The sequence below is a fragment of the Eschrichtius robustus genome, chromosome 3 (genome assembly GCF_028021215.1).
Source record: "Eschrichtius robustus isolate mEscRob2 chromosome 3, mEscRob2.pri, whole genome shotgun sequence".
Lineage (NCBI taxonomy): Eukaryota > Metazoa > Chordata > Mammalia > Artiodactyla > Eschrichtiidae > Eschrichtius > Eschrichtius robustus.
In genome coordinates this window covers 97314836-97334968 of record NC_090826.1, presented here as the reverse complement: position 1 = coordinate 97334968, position 20133 = coordinate 97314836, and the positions used below count along the sequence as shown (strand labels likewise).

The following is a 20133-nucleotide window of genomic DNA, read 5'->3' as shown; positions in this document are numbered from 1 at the left end:
GAGACCCAGAGGGCGCTGCCCCCTCGGGACAGGGGTCTCTACCTGGGCCAGGTGGGCAATGGGTGCGGTGGGGAACCATTTGATCCAAGCTTCCCATTTATGAAAGTCATCACATAAATACGATGACTTTCTACTTACCTCCAATTGACGTCTGGATGTTTAAAATACAATTTGTTAAGGGTAAACCACTGAAATATAACACAATTTTTGTGAGCCTGTTTGGCTTTTTTTTAATCTACAGGAAGCCTAAAAATAATGAAAGTGGCCCAGTTCTGTCTCATTCTTGGCAAACAGGCAGTATTGGTCTTAGATTTTACAAAGTGCCTAATGCCAGAACTTACTCAGCACGACACTCGCCTCCCCGACACCATAAGGCTGAAGCACCAACGCTGCCCTCTGCCCTTGAAGTCCCAGAACATTCTCCTGTGTCCTCTGCCCAAACCCACCCCAGGCCCCTCAGTTTCCAAGGCCTTCTGAGAGTTCAGCTGCTATAAAGGTGTGACTTAAAGCCCAGTGACTGTACTGGGGGCGAGATTGGCTGTGATTTAGAAAAGTGAAGGCTGATCAATGGTACTGTCCCCTTTAGGGAAAAGACTGTCAAAAGAAGGGGTGCAGAGGAGGGAAGGAGGGTCGAGGGAGCAAACGTGCACAGCTCCTGCCAAGTGACCGAGCACTGGGGTCTCCCCAGGAGTGGCCAGCCTGCCCCTCACAGCACCTCAAAGTAGCATGACTGAGAAAAGCCTCTTACCTCTGCCTAGAGGCCCTTGTTCTGACCCCCTGATATCTGTATTTCCTCAGTGGCCTCTCCCCTCCTCAGAAGGCTGCAGGGACCTGTGAGCATGCGTGGTCTGTTCACTGACAGCTGTGGTCTTTGCTGACCTTTGACATGTCCGCCTCTGTGAGCCGGTGGACATGGGTCCGCCCCGGCGATGTAGCTACTTTTCAGGCGCTGGCGAGTCAGGTGTGGCGTCTCTAAGACTGAGGATGGGACCCTGGGCTGTGGTTCTTCCCCACAGCAACCTCAGGGCCCTCAGACCTTCCCAGAAGCCCTCTGCCTGTTCCACTAATGTCTTCTCCAAATGGCAGTCAAGCCCTTCTCTTAATAGAACTAGAGCCATTCTCTCCCTAGGCCAATATTCTCTACTCGGCCCCACCTCAAGCCCTTGTTCCCCGGGCACAAGTCTCATCCTGCAAAGGTCTCTCTTACTGCACTCTTTCCCCAGAAAGACGGGGAGTAGGAGAACAGGAAGGCAAGACTGGTCTTGCTTTTAAAAACCTGACCTGAGCTTGAAATGGCCAATTCCCTTGTGAAAGTCTCCATCCATCAACAGTGTCCCCAGTGCTCCCCTACCCATGTGGCCCCAGTTCTGCCGAACACACCACGTGACTGTCACATCCCACCCCCAGAGCGGTGCAGGGATTCAGCCCCAAAGGAAGCCAGGCTTTGCAGAGACGTAGTATTTATTGAGAACCGTCTGCTTGAAAACCTCACCTATGTGTGTGCATGTGTGTGTGCATGTGTGTGTGCATGCGTGCGGGTGCATGTGTGTATGTGCGTGTGTTTGGGGACAGCGAGGCTCTTGGTCAGCGGTGCCATCAGACGGCCTTGGCCAGCCCCACGCAGTTGTTGGCCCTGTCAAAGACGCTGTAATACTCCCGGATGAAGACATCCCCCAGGATCCACTGCTGGGAATTATTTTCACCCTGGAAGCCACTGGTGCAGAAGCCCTGGTCCTGGGAAAGGGAAGGCCGACATGAAGCTGGTCCCAACCCCAGTTGCTGTGCCTCTCCGGACCCCACCCCCAATCACTCTCTCATCTATTGTTTCCTCTCACCTTTGAAATCACCTTCTGAGCTAAGCAAGCAAGTATCAGATTCATCTACTCAACAGATGAAAAAATTGACATTCAGAAATGAAGTGTCAGATCCAAGATCACCTGGTGGGCCCCCTCCCCATTCCCCCTCACTGGTCCTCCCCAACCCCCCGCCCTCCTGCTCTCAGCACCTACGGCCCTGGTGACCAGCCAGAACAGGCCTGGGGACCCAAGACCTTGACAGTTCGGGGTGCTCAGGATTAGGTCAAAGCTGAAGCCAGCAGGGCAGTAGGGATGAGGGTTGGGTCCCCACAAAGCCCAGGTTATCAAGAAAAATCCCAGACAAAGCCCTAGGCCCCAGGGCTTAGAAGCTAGCGCAGTGGATGGAGGTTCCTATGGGTGGCTGTGGTCCCGCCCATCCCACCCTCCCTCAGGCCGCCGGGCTTGGTCCTTCCTGTCTGCACCATTTCTCCCAGGATGAGGCTGCTGCAGCCACAAATGAGGCCCAAGGACAACAGGCCCCACTCTGAAAGGCCAGGTGGTCTAAATGCACGTCCTGCTCTCTCCATCTAGCCCATGCCACTTATCACCAATGTGCTGAGTTGCCAGGAGGGAGGAGGGGAGCTGGGTGAGCCCAGGCTTCCTCTCCGGAGACTCATACCCGGTTGGTGTAGGCGGAGGGCGTCAGTGGGTACATTCTGCTGTTGATCTCAAAGACCACCGTGGGCATGCTGCTCAGGCTGCCGCAATCGATGTCAAACTAAAGACCAGAGGGAGGTCCTCTTAGAAGGACCATGGGTGTGATCTGACTGCCAGAAGCAGAGAAAGTCCCAGGTGGGACCTCTTCCTCTGCACTGCAGCCAAGAAGTGGGGAGGGACCTGCTACTCAGAGGACCCCAGGGAGGTCCTTAGACCTCAAAGGAGTCACACTGATGGGGACCAGCCCAGGGACAGACACCAGCTCAAGACAAGGAGTTGTTTGCCTCGACATTTCCCCTCCAAGCCCAGCCAGAGCTCCCAAGGACACTGAGAGCACTTAGCTGTCAGGGAGGAAGAGGGGAGACCCATGGGTGGAGGGGTACAAGAGGGCGCAGCAAAGCTCAGTGAGTCAGGGATGTATGACCCTCCCTGGCGACAGGAAGTCAGATTGCAGCCACTGCAAGAGACATGGGACCTCCAACAGCAAGTGAGCCGAAGCTAGAAAAGCCAGGCCATCTTGAAGGCCTCCCAAGAAATCCCAACCCCTGCAGGAATCCCAAACCCCTCACCATTTCTCTTTGTCATTTCTTCCATGTGCAAAGGAGTTCCCTCTTCAGGGGGGTCTGGGGAGGTGAGGATAAGGGTCTGGCCTCACCTCACCATACCGGTTCTGTGTGGCTCCGATGGCCATCTGGATGTTGAGGACGTCACTGCTGGGCCCGACCAGTATGGAGGTGCCCGTGTCCAGGATGGCCTGACAGCCACCATCACAGGCCACCACCACACCGCCGATGGTGACACTGCAGAGGGGAAATAGGATGGCCTCGCAGCACAATCATCATCCACCCCTACCGCCCTGGGTCCCTCCTAGCCTCCCCTGCCAGGATCCTTGGCAGGAAGGAAGTCCAGCCACCCCAGATCCTTTTCTTTGGGCTCCTTTCTGGAGCCCCCATAACTTCCTGAACTCAGAGAAAAGACCCGAAACCATTTTCTCCCAACTCAGTGGCTCAGTGGAGGCCACCTGACCTTCTATGGGACAGAAACGTCAATGAAACAGCAAAGTCACGGGCATTAAGGGGTGGAATGAGTACCACACTGGTTGCCCAAAGATCTGGTTTCAAGCTTTCCCCTGCCATTTATTTGCTGCAAATTCCCCAGTCTTCTTACACTCAGGCTTCTTATCTACAAAATGGGTACATTAACCACCCTGTTTTTGATTTCCTCAAGGGAAAATGGTCGTGAGGTTCAAAGTCGATGTTAGTAAATTACAAAATGAGGATAATCACAGCGCCACCCTCACAGGGCTCTAGTGAGGACTAAGCCAGGCAGTCATATCCTCACCCAGCGCAATGCCTGGCAGGTCTCGGTGCTGGATAAGCACAGCTAATCTTATTAATCAAGTGTAAGTGAAGGTTTAGGTCCTCACTGACAAAGACACTTGGCCTTGGAGCATCTGATTCATACGCTAACGTGATGGTCTTACCAGCTACCGGACTGACACCCAGACCCTCACATCCCCACACCTGGGGGCAGCCTCTGGCGGGGCCACAGCTGCCACTCACCCACCTGTCCAAGGTGAACTGCCAGTACTTCTGCAAGGTCACAGGCACCCAGTGCAGGGATCCTGTGTAGTAGGACGGGTCAATGGCCCCCAGCGTGAGCATGCTCTCCTGGCCATTCCTGAAACCAAGGAAAGTCATGATGTGGGACTCCGACACCCTGGCTCTGTGAGGAGGTAGCCCAGCCCCACACAGGGTTAGATGCGATTCAGACCCTGCCGCACTGTCCTCCCGGCCCCCAACACCCACCTCCACCCCAAAGGCTTCACATGAGCTCCCCCACCTTCCCGGTACTCGAGGCTTTTCTTTGATATCAGCTGCAGCATCCTTTCTCTCTGAATTCTGCAGCACCCACCCAGGCTGAGGCAGCACTAGAGCCCAGAGCATGGTCATTACTGTGGGAGGGGAGGTCAGGAAGTAGGAGGTCATGTGCCTGCCAGGCTCTGCTCAGGCCACTGTGTCCCTGCCCCCCACCACTCAAGGCTTTCTGCCCCCAGCCCTTTGGCCTCGAGTAGGGGAAGGGGTCTTCAGCGAGGTCCCACATGCTCTGGATGAAAACTGCCACCCCAGCCCAAACCCTCTCCTCTCTGTTCCTTCTGGGACTCTGTCTCATGACCAGGAAACACTGGCACACTGCGGGTTACCAGCTTCTCACTCTGCAGCTCTTGTTCCTTGGCCTCATCAAACTCCATCCCACCTCCGGGCTCTGACACATGCCACCCCACTGCCTAAAATGTGCCATCCCTTTGTCTCACCTGTATATCACCCACTCAGGCCTCAGCGAAGCTTCCCCTGGCCACTCTCCACACACATACTTCGTCAGACTGGGCTGCCTGTTACTATTAAGACTTCAGTACATGCAGATCTCCCCTGCAGGGAGTGCTCTCATCACAACTGTCATCATAATTGTATACGTAATTATGACATGTGTGTTGTCCGTTTCCCCTGCTAAAAAGTTGACTCCCAGTTTGTCCTGTTTGCTGATGTATCCCCGTCTCCTGGCACAGCCCCTGCACATAGTAAGGGCCCATAAATATCTACTGAGTAAATGAATGAATGAATGCACCTATTTACCCCCTGCCTGGGTTACCCAGCTCCTTCTCCTGGGTGTGGTTCCCTTCTGCCAGCCCTGCCACCCACCCCTCTGTCTAGCAGAGCTGCCCCATCAGGAGGGTAGAGTGGGGAACACTGGTCTGGGAGTCAGGAGCCCTGGGCCCCAGACATGGCTCGTCCACCAGTTTGAGGGTGACCATCCCGCCCGGGCCTCAGTTGCCTGCATATTGAAAGGAGAAGGTTGGACTCCTTTAGAGCCTGCTCTAAACATCTGTGAGTCTCAGTGACATCAATAAATGATTACTGAGGCCTGCCGCTTTGGAAGAAAAGAGGTTAAAAGCCCCTATGCAGAGATGGATTCAGGCTTCCTTTTTTACATGCCAGAAATGAAAGTCGAATTCTGGCCCGGTGGACTCTGGCTGCGTCAGTGACCCTGCTGGGGACCTTTAGACAGGAGGTTGGATGTGCCTGGAAGCAAGGAGAGGTTTGCTTGGATGCCGGTGACTACCCTTGTGTTGCAGTGTCCCCACGGGGTGGACACTCCTCAGGCGACAGTCCCTGCCAGGACGTGGAAGTCCAGCCCACGCTGGGCGCAGCTCTTACCCGTCCATGTAAACCGAGAACAGGTCTTGGGCCACCAGGTGCCTGTTCATCATGTTGTCAAACACGGGGACCGAGTACTCAGAGGCGAGGGAGGGGTAGGCCAGTCCCAGGATCCCATCGAACTCGGAGTAGGTGAAGACGTCACCAGGTTCCTGGGTGCTCAGGCCCACAGTCTGCTGGGGGTCCACAATGTTGGAGACCTGCAAGAAAGGCAGAGTGACCTCCACCAGGGGGCCCTGCAGGCAGAGGACCCAGAAAGGTCGAGGGTCGGGCTCTGCCAGCCCGCCCTCCCTCTTTTAGGCAGCGTAGTTATGTGAGCTTAAGAGAGAAAAGCCTCCTTTCCCAGCTCTGTGCTGTGGTTTTGAGGGAACTGGTCTGATGAGGCAGGGGACTGGGTGGCAGGGGAAGAGAGAGCATGGCTGGGGGTGCGGACAGCAGGGCTCATGGCGCAGAAGTTGGGGGTGAGCCCAAAGAAGGGCGTAAAACGAGGGACGCTCCAAGGCCCTCTGCCAGCCTGAAGCCCTCCCATCAGCTGCTGCACCAGGGCATCTCCCAGGGAAGAGCCGTGGGAGCAGCATGATGGACAGAAAGAACACGCACGCAGTTTGCATCTAAAAAGATCCCGCTGTGCATCCTTGCTCTGTCGTGTGCTGTGTGACCTTGGACAAGTACCTCTCTGAGCTTCAATCTCCTCATCTGTTACAGGGAATAATAACACCTGCATCGCAAGGCAGTGCTTAGACTAAAGAACATGAATGCTGAACATTTATCGAGCACTTAGTAAATGTATGATCAGTGAACTTTTATCGGCACTCTGCGAAGAAGTGTCCTATCAACCTGCCCACTTCCCTGGAAGGCTGACGCGTCCACTAGCCTATTCTGAGCTCCCACAGCGACCCACCAGGCCTCCTGCTTCTACTCTGTCCCCTTATAACCCATCGTCCACACAGGCAGCCAAAGCGAAATTGAGAGTGGACGTCATCATGTCACCCCTTGCTCCAGAGGCACCTGAAGGTATTCAGGGTGAAACCTGTGTCCTAGAGTCCCTCATGCTCTGGTCCTGCTTCTCACCCCTCCTCTCCCTCCTCTGCTCCCTTAGCTCACCCTGCTCCACCCACACAGATCTTTCTCTTCCTTGGGTGCCCCACTCATTCTCACTTCATGTGAGACTTCTGTGGGTGGCAGCGGGGAGGGAGGTCCTGACCCCTGAGCCTCTCTCTCCCACCCCCTGCCCAAGGTGGGTGAGCGAAGACAGCAAGATGCACCATGGCTCAGGCCCACAGCAAGGGCCAGCTCCTCCGTGAAGATGCAGGTTTTCCCCCCAGAACCCAAAATAGCAGAAAATAGCAAAACCTCGGCAGGGGAATCAGCCTTCCAGAGGTCTGTCTGCTGGGCCACCTCAGCCAGGGGCTCTGGTGCTGACTCTTGGGGAGGCCTGAGCTGGGAGGGCAACTGCCCAGCCAAGGGAAGAAGCTGAGGAGAGGGCTGTCAGCAGAGAAGGGCTGTGTCCTTTTGGGCTTGAAGTAGAAAAGACTTCAGCCAGACCCCGGGAAGAACTAAAGGCAGATCAAGGTGAAGAGCACCAAGGGATGCTGCTTGATTTTTAACCTTAGATGGTGGATGAGGACGAAAAGAAAGATGTGAACATGTATTGGGCGCTTACTATGTGCTGGCCACTGTATTAAGTACTTCAGAAGCCAGAAAGGAACAAGAGCAAGGGGAGCCCTTGTCCAGAGGGCACAGAGGCTCTCTGACACGGAAGAAGATGCTGCTCTATGACTGATCCAGAGTGAGGTCAAGCCCAGAGAGTCGGAGACGTGGGTCTGACACTCAGCTCCCATCGTCACCCAGCTGTGCGACTTCAGGCAAGTTATCAGCTCATCTGAGCCTCGGGTCCCTCATCTGAACGATGGGGATGAGAATACCTTCCTCAAAGGGCTGTTGAAAGAACTAAATTTAAAATGAGATCACACACGTGGCGCTGAAGAACTCAGAACTGGCACAGACTCAGGATTCAGGACTCACTATGGCAAGGTCAAGTGAGAGAAGGGTTAGGAGGATGGAAACCGGACCCAGAGAAGCCTGTCAGGTGGGGCACAGCCCAGAGCCTGGGTGTCTGGGTGGGAGAGTGGCTGGTTGGGGGGGAAGGCGAGGGCTGGCTGGCCCCAAGCCCCACTCACAGTGACGGTGTCGTAGCCCAGGAAGCCCTGCATGCTGCCCGTGCCGTACTGGATGGACAGGGGCTTGCCCAGGTTCTGGAAGGTGGACGACATGCTTGGGTCGAAGCGGTGGTGATTTTCTGGAACACAGACTCAGGGTTAGCGGGGCCTGTAGCAACTTCTCACCACTCGACAGTGCCAGTGGGAGCTGAATCCTCACCAGGTCTTGTAAGAATATCGTCTAAATACTAATGATTCTCTCTACTGAAAATAAGCAAGAAAATTATTCCTTGCTGCTCAACCCAACTCTCTGACCCCCAGCGCTACCTTCGTAGCTCTCAAACAAAAAAAAGGAAGAAGAAAACCATCCCTGTGGTTTCCCGAGACCGGCTTCTACCAGCTTTGTAATTTCCCACAACTCTTTTTGCTTCGCTAAACATTGGCTTCCTCACCTGGTAAATGGGGATAAAAAGAGCACCAACCTCCCAGGATTGTGGGAGAAATAAATTATTTACATATATTAAATGTTTACTCAGGGGCTTCCCTGGTGGCGCCGTGGTTAGGATTCCGCCTGCCAGTTCAGGGGACATGGGTTCGCACCCTGGTCCGGGAAGAACCCACATGCCTCGGAGCAACTAGGCCCGCGTGCCACAACTACTGAAGCCCGCGCAACTAGAGCCCGTGCTCCGCAACAAGAGAAGCCACCGCCATGAGAAGCCCACACACCGCAACTAGAGAAAGCCCTCGCACAGCAACGAAGACCCAAAAAAACTCAGCCAAAAAAAAACAACAACAACAACAAAAAAGTTTACTCAGTACCTCTCACTTCATTCTCCCAGGACCCACTGGCATGTTGTAGCCCCATTTTATAGAAAGAAAAACTGAGGACCCGGGAGGGAAAGGAGTCTGCCTTGGCTCCTAATAGAGCCAAAAAAAAAAAGGAAAAAAGCAAAGTTCCCTCATTTCTCGCTGGTGCTTTATACATCAGCCTGTGATTTGCACACCTTCCCAGGCTGTGGCCATTTGCAAGGGTTGAGAGAGGCTGGGCATGTCCAAGAAAGCTCTCCTTCCCCCTGCGTTTTCCCCCAGCCACGCTGACCGTGGCTGGCAGAGCAGAGGGGTGGGCAGGGCAGGGGGGTCACTCACGGCAGGCATCGCTCTTGCAGTAGACAGAGGGCACCCAGAGGTCGGAGGAGCCCGTGTCAAACACCACAGTGAACTCCTGGGGCGGGGTCCCAATGTAGATCTTCCCAAAGTTCTGACTCTGAGGACAGACAGCACTGGGTGAGGGCAGGGAGCACCGCAGGGGGGTGAGGGCTGATGCTCGGCACGGAGCCTGTTCAGTTCTGTAGGCCCCGTGCTTTCTGCCCACAGACCTAGGAGGCTGAGTGGGAAGAAACGGAAGGAGGATCCCTGGGGGAGTTCTTCATCCCCGGTCCCCACGCTGAGCTCCGACCCCAGCCATGTTTGGCTTGCCCCTCCCGCAAACCCTACATCCACTGCTGGAATCAGCCCCCAAAGCGTACACTGGACCAAAAGGTAAGCACTGTCTGGTAGGGAGCCTGGGCCACCCTGCCAGGGGCAGGGACATAGTGATGGGGCACCAGTTAGGTACAGACCCCAGACCCGAGCTGTCCTGGCCACCCCTCCTTTCCCGCTGTCCCCACGGGTCAGTACTGGGGCTGGGGCGGGGATGGGGATGACCTAGATAAGGAAACGAGGGCACAGAAGAGAAAAACAGCAGGTTGTTTACTGCCAAGAGTGACAGATGAGAGAGACAGTCTCCAAAAAGGAAGAGGGCACAGGGGGCACTCCTGCCATGTCCCAGGCAGCTGAGAGTGGGCACCAGCTGCCCCCTCCCTGCCAAGCCCAGCCCAAGACATGGGTTCCCTGGGCCCAGAAATGCAGGCATGAGGTTGGATCTGGGAGCAGACCATGTACCCCCGAGGGAGGCTGTCCGCAGGAAGGTCGTCTGAGGTGGAGGGATTGGTTTTACAGGACCTGCTGGCCCCTGGGAGATACTGAGGGGTGGGAGACGGCCTCACATCCCCTGGGGCGCCATGACCCTGAAAGAAGGAAGGAGGCAGGGGGCAGCCAACACACTGTGTGGGAATCATTACGGGAAGGCAGGCAGAGCCACTCACATCCAGGTAGCTGCTCAGGGGCTCGCTGGCCACCTCCCCGAAGCTGGAGTACTTGCTGCTGACGGCAGACTGGTGTTTCTGCAGGAAGTCCTCCAGGAGCCCATGCTCCTTTAGTGCCTTTCTCAGGGGTTTGCCTTTGTGCAGAGGGATCCTGAGGAGAGGGGAAGAATTAGTGATGAGGTGGGCACCTCCACAGGGCTGCCCAGCCTCGGAGAAGTGCCCAGAGGCTCTGGGCTCCATAAGCCACTCCCCCAATCTTGTACCATAACCTGAAGTACAATAAAAATTGTATTCTACATCAGTTCACAAATCCACGCCAGCCCTTACTAAATGCAATGCACTCTGACATTTCCTACTCCTTTCTCTTTTTTAATGCTGGTGGAGACTCAATCGATGTATTTTATAACCCGCTAATGAGTTTTGCAAGTCCAAGGTTTGAAAGACACTAAGCGTATTCTCATTCAGTCTCCAATTCTTACTGTGGACCTACTATGTGCCGGGCACCGTATGGGGCACAGGGGACACAATGGGGAAAAGGGTACAGTCTTACCCTCCAGAAGCATACTGTCTGGAGAGAAAAACGGTGTCCCGCACACCCTGGAAAATGCTATGACAACGCTCCTACCCTTTGCCAACCCCTGTTCTCTGCTCTCTGGGCAGCCTAACATGGGTGGAAATTCTTCAGAGGGTTTCAGCACAGAGTGTGGTCCCCAGGGAACTTGGTTAGAATTTAGATGTTGTGTGATGGAGGCAGATCAGCAGGAAGAGAATCAAGAAGGAAAACAGCAGAAGCTGGTTCAAGACCTGGTCTCCCCAAAGCCCTCAGGGCTTCAGCTTCTTCTCCGCAAAATGGATTATCTCTTCCTTTCCAGCCGTCTCGGGGCCCTGCTGTGGACCAACTGAGTGGCTTAACCTCGCCGGCTCTTAGTTTCCTCTCCTGCAGATTGAAGGACTGGAGTGTGATGGTTCCCAATGTCCCTCCCAGCTCTAGGAGTCACATGGTCCTCCTCCGTGGGCCTATTTTAAGGACAACTGGAGACTACAGGTGTGAAAGTGCTCTGAGAGTAATAAAATGGCAGCAGCTTTAAGACCCATAAAGAAAATGGGTTTTCTCATGTTGTTCATGTCCCAAATGGCTCCCACATGGAACAACCTCATATGTGAGTTATGGTCTCTCGTCTAGCGCCTCCCACCCCCAGCCCTCAGGTGTGACTTCAGCTGGGACCTGATCTATAAATGAAAGGATCTCGAGACATTTCTCAGCCTTTGTCTCTGATGATAGAAAAGAACTTCAGCCCAAAAGGAAGGAGGCTGGACTGAGCTCCTGGGAGCAAGCCCACAGCAGTCCTTTCCCATGTCCAAGCCCCCAGTGCTTTCTGCTTTTTCCAGCTCTGGTTCTCACTGGCTACAAGATCCACTGGCTGAGTGCCTGTCGACTCCCACACTAATAACTGCAACTCTGCTGAGCTGCCCCATCACAACACAAGACCCAGAGAGCCTCCCTCAGGGCAAGCGAGCATCAAAGGCAGTCCACCGCCCCACTATGGCTGCCCTGAACACAGGCTCCAACCACCACGAAACTTCCACCCACTCCTGCCTCCAGGCCTGTGCTGAGGCCACCAGATGCCGGACACTTGGAAGAACTCCACTTTCAGGACCACCACAAGCAGCCCCCACTTGTCAAAGACACTGGACCTCTTTTTAGGGATCCTGCTTCCCAGGGATGGATTCAGGTTTCCCTGGGCTCAGGCCTTGACAGGGCTCGAACCTGGGAACCAGAGGTAGTGTGACGTCACTGGCAAGAGTCTGGGACCAAGACTGGGACCACCTGGGACCGAGTCCTGTCTCCTCCATTTTTAACCATGTGGCCTTGGGCAGCTCAGGGACCCTCCCTGAACAACAGTTTCCTCATCTGTAAAATGCAAATAATATATCTACCTAACCCCTGAGGCTTAGTGATAGTATAGGTAAAGACCTAGTTAAGTGTCTGGCACCTAGTAGCAAGCAGCTCCATAAATATCAGTTATTATTTTGGGAGGAGAACCTGGGAACTTCACCCACAAAGGATTTGGACAAAATAAAGAGAACTTTATTTTGTTTAACAGATACACACATAGCTCTTACAATGTGCCAGGCACTGTTCAGAGCATTTTACAAATACTAACTCATATACCCCTCATGACAACCCCATAAAATGGATATTTCTGTCATCCTAATTTTACAAATTTATGTTAAGTGGTGTTAGAGAGTTACGTTAGTGATGGAGCTGGGGATCAAATTGCAGGCAGTTTAACTCCAGAAGCCATGCCCTTAATCTCCCAGGCAGCCCATCTGACCCCCTGTTCTCGTTCACCACGCCCTGAAGAAAGTAACAGAACGCTTTAGAGGGAAAAGCCCAAAACACAAAGGCAAGACTGACTGGGGGCTTCCCTGGTGGCGCAGTGGTTGAGAATCTGCCTGCCAATGCAGGGGACACGGGTTTGAGCCCTGGTCTGGGAAGATCCCACATGCCGCGGAGCAACTAGGCCCGTGAGCCACAACTACTGAGCCTGCGCGTCTGGAGCCTGTGCTCCACAACAAGAGAGGCCGCGACAGTGAGAGGCCCGCGCACCGCGATGAAGAGTGGCCCCCGCTTGCCGTAACTAGAGAAAGCCCTCGCACAGAAACGAAGACCCAACACAACCAAAAATAAATAAATAAATAAATAATAAATAAAGGAGTTCCTTTTAAAAAATAAAAGACTGACCGGGAGCGACTATCTTGGGAAACTGCAGCATTTCCTTGAGGACTCCCCCGGGGAACAATGGCTGGAAGACCGTGGAGAGACTCACACAGAGCCGATGCATGCTATGCCCACCCCCTCCCCTGGGGCCTGACACCCACCTGGTGATCCCAGTGCCCTGGGAGAGAGCGAGGACTGCAAGTAGCACCACGAGACACCTCATCCTGGACCTGGGTCTGGCCACCGCTCTAGCCAGTGCCCACTCCCACAGCCTTTATAGAGAATGCGGGGCTCCCTCTGGCTGGGAGCCCAGGCTGCAGAGATAGCCCCGAAATTCAGGCCACTCCACAAACACATTAAGATAGCACCCAGACTACACAACACCTGCTCTGATAAGGGCCACTCCGGGGACTTCAAAGCTGAAGCGTACACATGCCTGATCTTCAGGCCACGAAATGTCACTCACACCTTCCTGATCTGATTTCCCCTTTCAAACAGGACTTCTTGGGCTTACACAGGTGGAGCCACCGCCAGAGCCCTATCTCATGTCCCACCTTATGGTCTGTAAAGAGGCCTGTTCCCAATGAGCCCCTTCCTGCCCTAGCTGCCTCCCGTCCCTGGGCCTGACTTCACGGGAGCCCCAGCCGGCCCTACCCTGGAGTCTCCCTGCCCAGTCCTCCCAGCCCAGGTTTCCAGGGTCCACTCAGTCTACTCCCCAAGTGGCATCTGAGGCCGAGAGTGCTTGTTCAGTCTGTCATCTCCATCTAAGAGAGACACAGATCCAAGATTCCTGCTCCCCCAGGGTGTGGCCCTTTGTTCCATGTTGGAAGGGCATTGGGAAGGAGAGGGAGTAGACACCAGATCCCATGAGCAGTTGGGAGGCCTGAGGAGGGTAAACGGGGAGGGCAAGCACGTGCCACACATGGAGGGGAAGGAGGAAGCTATGACATGATGGTCAGGTTTGGGGAACAGGTTAAGCACATCTAAGCCACACACAGAGGACCCAGAAGAGCTTCTCATAGGCACACATGCAGGGGCTTGTGATGAGGAGGGGGCCCCAGGGTCCAAGCCAGATTGGCCAGATATGCTCTCAGGCCTGTAGCCTGGGAGAGAATTAGGGCAAAAAAGGAAAACAAAGACTTAGCCACAGAAGTGGAAGTCACATCCCAGGAGTGAGGGGAGGCTATGAACCGGAAGCTCAGGCTCAAGTCAGAATAAGGCAGGGGCTTTGGGACCACAGGTGTGAGGGAGACCAGAGTGCCAGCCACCCAACCCTGTAGGACAGACGTCTGCAAAGTGAGGGAGGCCTGGTGGTGTGGAAGAGGGAAGCATGGACCTGGAACAGAGAGGGCAGGTTGGGCAGCTGAAGAGGTGAGCATGTGGTGGGCCCCGGACATGGGCAGGGGGTGGTCCGGGAGGAGCAGATCCAGAAGCTCCTGTATTTGACTTGTAAGGGCCTCAGGAGGCCAGTCGACAGGGAATCTGAGTGTTTTATGACAGGCCTGAGGAGGACAGGCAGACCCCACCCTGGCCATGGCAATGCCCACCCTCACATCCTTTCCCAGGAGCCCAGGATGCTGCTGCTTCTCAGGCCCCAGGAAGCAGCCATGGGCACATCCAGCTTTCCAAAAGCACCCTCACGACATCATTAAGGCACCCTCGCTTTCCAAAACCAGGGAAGCAGAGAGAAAAAAAATGCCACCTAATGGTACAGCTAGTTTCCCATTTCCTTCCCCGAGAATGCTGCCCTGCCAGGCCAGGCAGAGCCTGTGTGTCCTGTCCCAGTGGCCCTGCATCCGACTGGTGTTTCCTCCCAGACATCAGCACCCAGCATGCCACATAGTAGATGCTCAATAAATGCTTGGTTAAGCAAATGAATGAATGAATGGTCTTGCCGCCACTCTTGAGGAATAAATAGCAGGCCACATCTTTATTGTGTCCTGCAGATGAGGAGATGGAGGCTCAGAGAGGTTAAAGGGCTTGCCCGTAAGGAAGAAGAGCTTGAACGGCCACAAGACTCTTGGTCTGATGCTCTACACTATACCACAGGGCCCGACAGGCTGTGGGAAGTTCATGAGTTTACAATGTCGAGTCTGAGGCAGCACTGCTTCTAGCTCACTCCTCTCAACTTCTGGACATTCCTTGGGACAGCCATACTTATGAGCAATGGGCCCATTGGTAGCATCTGGGGCTGGGACCTGCAGGGGTCAGCACATCAGACAAGAGTGCTGTACCACCCCGCTCCATGTCACCAGTGGCCCAGCCTGACCCTGCAGCAAACACTACTGGACAATGAGTCTTGGAAGTCAGGCTCAGCCCCCTCTCCCTCAGCAATGTGACCCTCAAAGGCAAGAACCAAAGCACTGGTTTCTCCGTGTTTATTCACAAGATTGGGATCATTCTAACAGCATTCAAGTGCACGCTATCAGGAAGGCTGCCCGAGACTGCACAGGATGTTAGGACTGTTTATCCCCGGGAAGCAGGCCAAAAACTGCAAAAAGCTTTTAGAAAAGCCACGATAAGATTTCATCACTGGGTACCCAGAGCCAGGTGGGAACGACTCCCCTTGGTCTAGATTCCTTGAGTCTGGGAACTGACCCACAAAAGTGGCTCAAACAAAATCAGGGCCCAGGGACAGCCTTTCCTGGGTACCCAACCTTGTGACCTCCACTCAGACATGAGCGGCAACAACACCAACTCAACTCATCCTGAGAATCTCTTATGGCCTCACACTGGACAGAGACGTGCAGCTGGTGTCATCTCCACCCCCAGGGAGCCACAGTCGGGCGGAGGACAGATTGGCCCTGGCATGTGACCCTGCTGTGATCCAAAGGGCCAGACACCTCCTCTGCAAGGGCTAGTTGGCAGGGGAGCGTGGTTTCTGTAAAGTACATGTGGGATGATGCTGGGCTTGAATCCTGGGTCTCCATGTGTAATTACCCTGGGCTTGAACTCTGGGTCTGCCACATGGTATTGTGACCTTGAGCAAATCCCTTTACTTCTGTGTGCCTCAGTTTCCTCTTCTGTAGGGTAGAGACAATGACACTGAGAGGGTCATGTGAGGGTCAAAGATAAGAGAGTCCAGGGCTGCTGTTTGTTAGGCCTTCTACAAGTAGGAGGCATAGCAACTGCGGTTGTGTGACCTTGAACATTTCAATCATTCCCCGGCCTCGGTTCCTCATCTGTGAAATGTGGGATTTACAAGCTCATGGAGCTGGTCTGAATCTCAGATGTGTCCACAGCAGCAGTTCTTTTTGTGCTCTATGAATCAATTGAATTTCTGCACTGTGCCCCGAGCCCTCCAGACTGAGGGGCAAATTAACCTTAGCCATTTTTGCACAGTGCCCCACAGATGTGCTTTGGCACACGTGACTCTCCAGCCCACCAAGTTTACAGGGGCGTGGGTGGGCGGCAGTGCCCTGTGGTCTTTCCTTGTCCCTGCCTGGGCCCTTGTGGCCTCCGTGTCTCACCTGAGTCCCCAGCCTTCTGGAAGCTGCCACGGTCATAGTCCCCCAGACAGGCCACGTGGCCACTGCACCCTGATCTTGCCACCTACCTGCGCCACTGACAGGAAGCAGGATCCAGGTCCCCGCCGCTCAGAATCTGCCTGACTCCCCTACCTCTGCCTTCTACACCCTCTGAGGAGCCCCAAATTCCCCCAGGGCTTCAGGAGAAACACATCCTGACCTGGAAACCCTGCAGGTCCCTTCTGCTTTCTGCCCTGCCCACATCTTCCCTGAGGCAAAGAAAGGTAAAGCTGGCTTTTCCTTTCCTGAAGAAAAGAGAAAGGAGAAAAATGAGAGGATTTTTTTTTTTAAATCATAAATCAGTACCTAAAAATATTATTCAGCCACACTAAAAGCCTATCCCACGCAGCATGTGCTTAGTTAGTGTCAGGCACCATGCACTTACTCTTTTAAAAGGTCTCCATGTTACAGATGAGCAAACAGGAGCTTAGAAAGCTTAACTAATTTTCAATATCACTCAGCTAATGATAAACGGAGCTGGGATTGAAACTTGGGTCGTTGGGCTTCCCTGGTGGCGCAGTGGTTGAGAATCTGCCTGCCAATGCAGGGGACATGAGTTCGAGCCCTGGTCTGGGAGGATCCCACATGCCGTGGAGCAACTAGGCCCATAAGCCACAACTACTGAGCCTGCGCGACTGGAACCTGTGCCCCGCAACAAGAGAGGCCGCGATAGTGAAAGGCCCGCGCACCGCGGTGAAGAGTGGCCCCCACTTGCCACAACTAGAGAAAGTTCTCGCATAGAAACGAAGACCCAACACAGCAAAAATATATAAATAAATAAATAAATAAATAAGTCAGGAGCTCTTAAAAAAAAAAAAAAAAAGAAACTTGATACTATACATAGAGAATCCTAAAAATGCCACCAGAAAACTACTAGAGCTAATCAATGAATTTGGTAAAGTTGCAGGCTACAAAATTAATGCACAGAAATCTCTTGCATTCCTATACACTAATGATGAAAAATCTGAAAGAGAAATTATGGAAACACTCCCATTTACCATCGCAACAAAAAGAATAAAATACCTAGGAATAAACCTACCTAGGGAGACAAAAGACCTGTATGCAGAAAACTATAAGACACTGATGAAAGAAATTAAAGATGATACCAACAGATGGAGAGATATACCATGTTCTTGGATTGGAAGAATCAATATTGTGAAAATGACTATACTACCCAAAGCAATCTATAGATTTAATGCAATCCCTATCAAATTACCAACGGCATTTTTTACAGAACTAGAACAAATCATCTTAAAATTTGTATGGAGACACAAAAGACCCCGAATAGCCAAAGCAGTCTTGAGGGGAAAAAACGGAGCTGGAGGAATCAGACTCCCTGACTTCAGACCATACTATAAAGTTACAGTAATCAAGACAATATGGTACTGGCACAAAAACAGAAGCATAGATCAATGGAACAAGATAGAAAGCCCAGAGATAAACCCACATACCTATGGTCAACTAATCTATGACAAAGGAGGCAAAGATATACAATGGAGAAAAGACAGTCTCTTCAATAAGTGGTGCTGGGAAAACTGGACAGCTACATGCAAAAGAATGAAATTAGAATACTCCCTAATACCATACACAAAAATAAACTCAAAATGGATTCGAGACCTAAATGTAAGACCGAACACTATAAAACTCTTAGAGGGAAACATAGGAAGAACACTCTTTGACATAAATCACAGCAAGATCTTTTTTGATCCACCTCCTAGAGTAATGGAAATAAAAACAAAAATAAACAAATGGGGCCTGATGAAACTTCAAAGCTTTTGCACAGCAAAGGAAACCATAAACAAGATGAAAAGACAACCCTCAGAATGGGAGAAAATATTTGTAAATGAATCAACGGACAAAGGATTAATCTCCAAAATATATAAACAGCTCATTCAGCTCAATATTAAAGAAACACACAACGCAATCCAAAAATGGGCAGAAGACCTAAATAGACATTTCTCCGAAGAAGACATACAGATGGCCAAGAAGCACATGAAAAGATGCTCAACATCACTAATTATTAGACAAATGCAAATCAAAACTACAATGAGGTATCACCTCACAACAGTTAGAATGGGCATCATCAGAAAATCTACCAACAACAAATGGTGGAGTGGGTGTGGAGACAAGGGAACCCTCTTGCACTGTTGGTGGGAATGTAAATTGATACAGCCACTATGGAGAACAATATGGAGGTTCCTTAAAAAACTAAAAATAAAATTACCATATGATCCAGCAATCCCACTACTGGGCATATACCCAGAGACAACCGTAATTCAAAAAGACACGTGCACCCGAATGTTCATTGCAGCACTATTTACAATAGCCAGGTCATGGAAGCAACCTAAATGCCCATCGACAGACGAATGGATAGAGAAGATGTGGTACATATATACAATGGAATATTAGCCTTAAAAAGGAACGAAATTGGGTCATTTGTTGAGATGTGGATGGATCTAGAGACTGTCATACAGAGTGAAGTAAGTCAGAAAGAGAAAAACAAATATCGTATATTAACACATGTATGTGGAACCTAGAAAAATGGTACAGATGAACCAGTTTGCAGGCCAGAAGTTGAGACACAGATGTAGAGAACAAACGTATGGACACCAAGGGGGGAAAGCCGCGGGGGGGTGGGGATGGTGGTGTGCTGAATTGGGTGATTGGGATTGACATGTATACACTGATATGTATAAAATTGATGACTAATAAGAACCTGCTGTATAAAAAAATAAATAAAATAAAATTCAAAAATTAAAAAAAAAGAAACACACTCTTGTGAACCAAATATAAAATGTGATATACTTCTCTTTAAAACTCACAATGTAAAAGATGGACAACTCCACATGTTACATCCTCTCTTTGAACATCTGGAAAACTAGCCCCTCCCTGGAGTGGTTCCCCAGGGACCTGCGCCATTGTAAAAAGGGAAGGACCCAGAGTCTGAGTCACGGGGTTTCCAGAACTGGAGGAGACTGACACAGCCCTCAGTCCTTGAGTGCTCACTGTGTGTCAGGTGCCCCAGACTTACCCTTGGTCATGTGATCCCCACTCCTCCAAACCTCATCATCCTCATCCCTGTAAACGTCTACCTTGTGGGGTTTTTGTGATGATAAAGGAGCCTATGTTAGGTGCCTGGTGGACAGTAGGCATTCAATAAATGTACGCCTTTATTATTATTCTCCTCTCTTCTAATCACCACCAAAGGCATACAGAGTGGATATCATTACCCATATTTTACAAATGAGAAAAATGAAGCTTAACGAAGTTAAGTCATTTACCCAGATCCCAGATCAGAATATGGTGGTGCCAGGATTTCAATCCAGGACCCGTTTGACTCCAAAACCTGTGATCTTTCTACTCCACCCTACTTGGGCTTCATTTCATGGATGAGAAACCTGAGGATTAGTGACCCTGGGCAAAAGGAGAGAGCTCAGAAGCCCACAGGGGCCAGGCAGATAATGCAAGAGAGTATGATAGACGGTGTAAGAAAAATCACCTGCCAGAGATTCTACCAAGAATCTTGCTTTAACTAAATTATGGATTAAGCATGTAACATAATATGAGCCTATAAGGTACTAGAGATTGTGTTTCCAATTCTAATTTGTAAAGTAAATATCAAAAAATAGAAACATACAATTAATTTAATTCCCTTCCAAAAATTTTAAGCATGATGCAGTCAACACTGTGTGGACCAAACAAATTATTTGCAGGTCAGATGCAAATCCCAGCCACCCAGTGGCCACCCTGAGGCAGGTGTGGTGGAGACCCGGACATGTGTGTGGTGGGTTCAGGTGTGTCTAAACCACTACCGAACTGGCACAAAAGCAGAAATATAGATCAGTGGAACAGA

General features: G+C 51.9%; 1 protein-coding gene across 1 annotated transcript; it reads right to left on the bottom strand.

Moving 5' to 3' along the window:
• Positions 1 to 1596: 1596 nt before the first annotated feature.
• Positions 1597 to 12976, bottom strand: LOC137761216 (chymosin). Its single transcript, XM_068538119.1, has 9 exons — positions 12915 to 12976; positions 10032 to 10182; positions 9034 to 9151; positions 7909 to 8027; positions 5729 to 5928; positions 4080 to 4193; positions 3169 to 3313; positions 2476 to 2574; positions 1597 to 1734 (listed from the first exon to the last, which is right to left on the bottom strand). Exons 1-9 carry the CDS (start codon positions 12974 to 12976, stop codon positions 1597 to 1599), a joined length of 1146 nt encoding a protein of 381 aa, XP_068394220.1.
• Positions 12977 to 20133: the final 7157 nt, after the last annotated feature.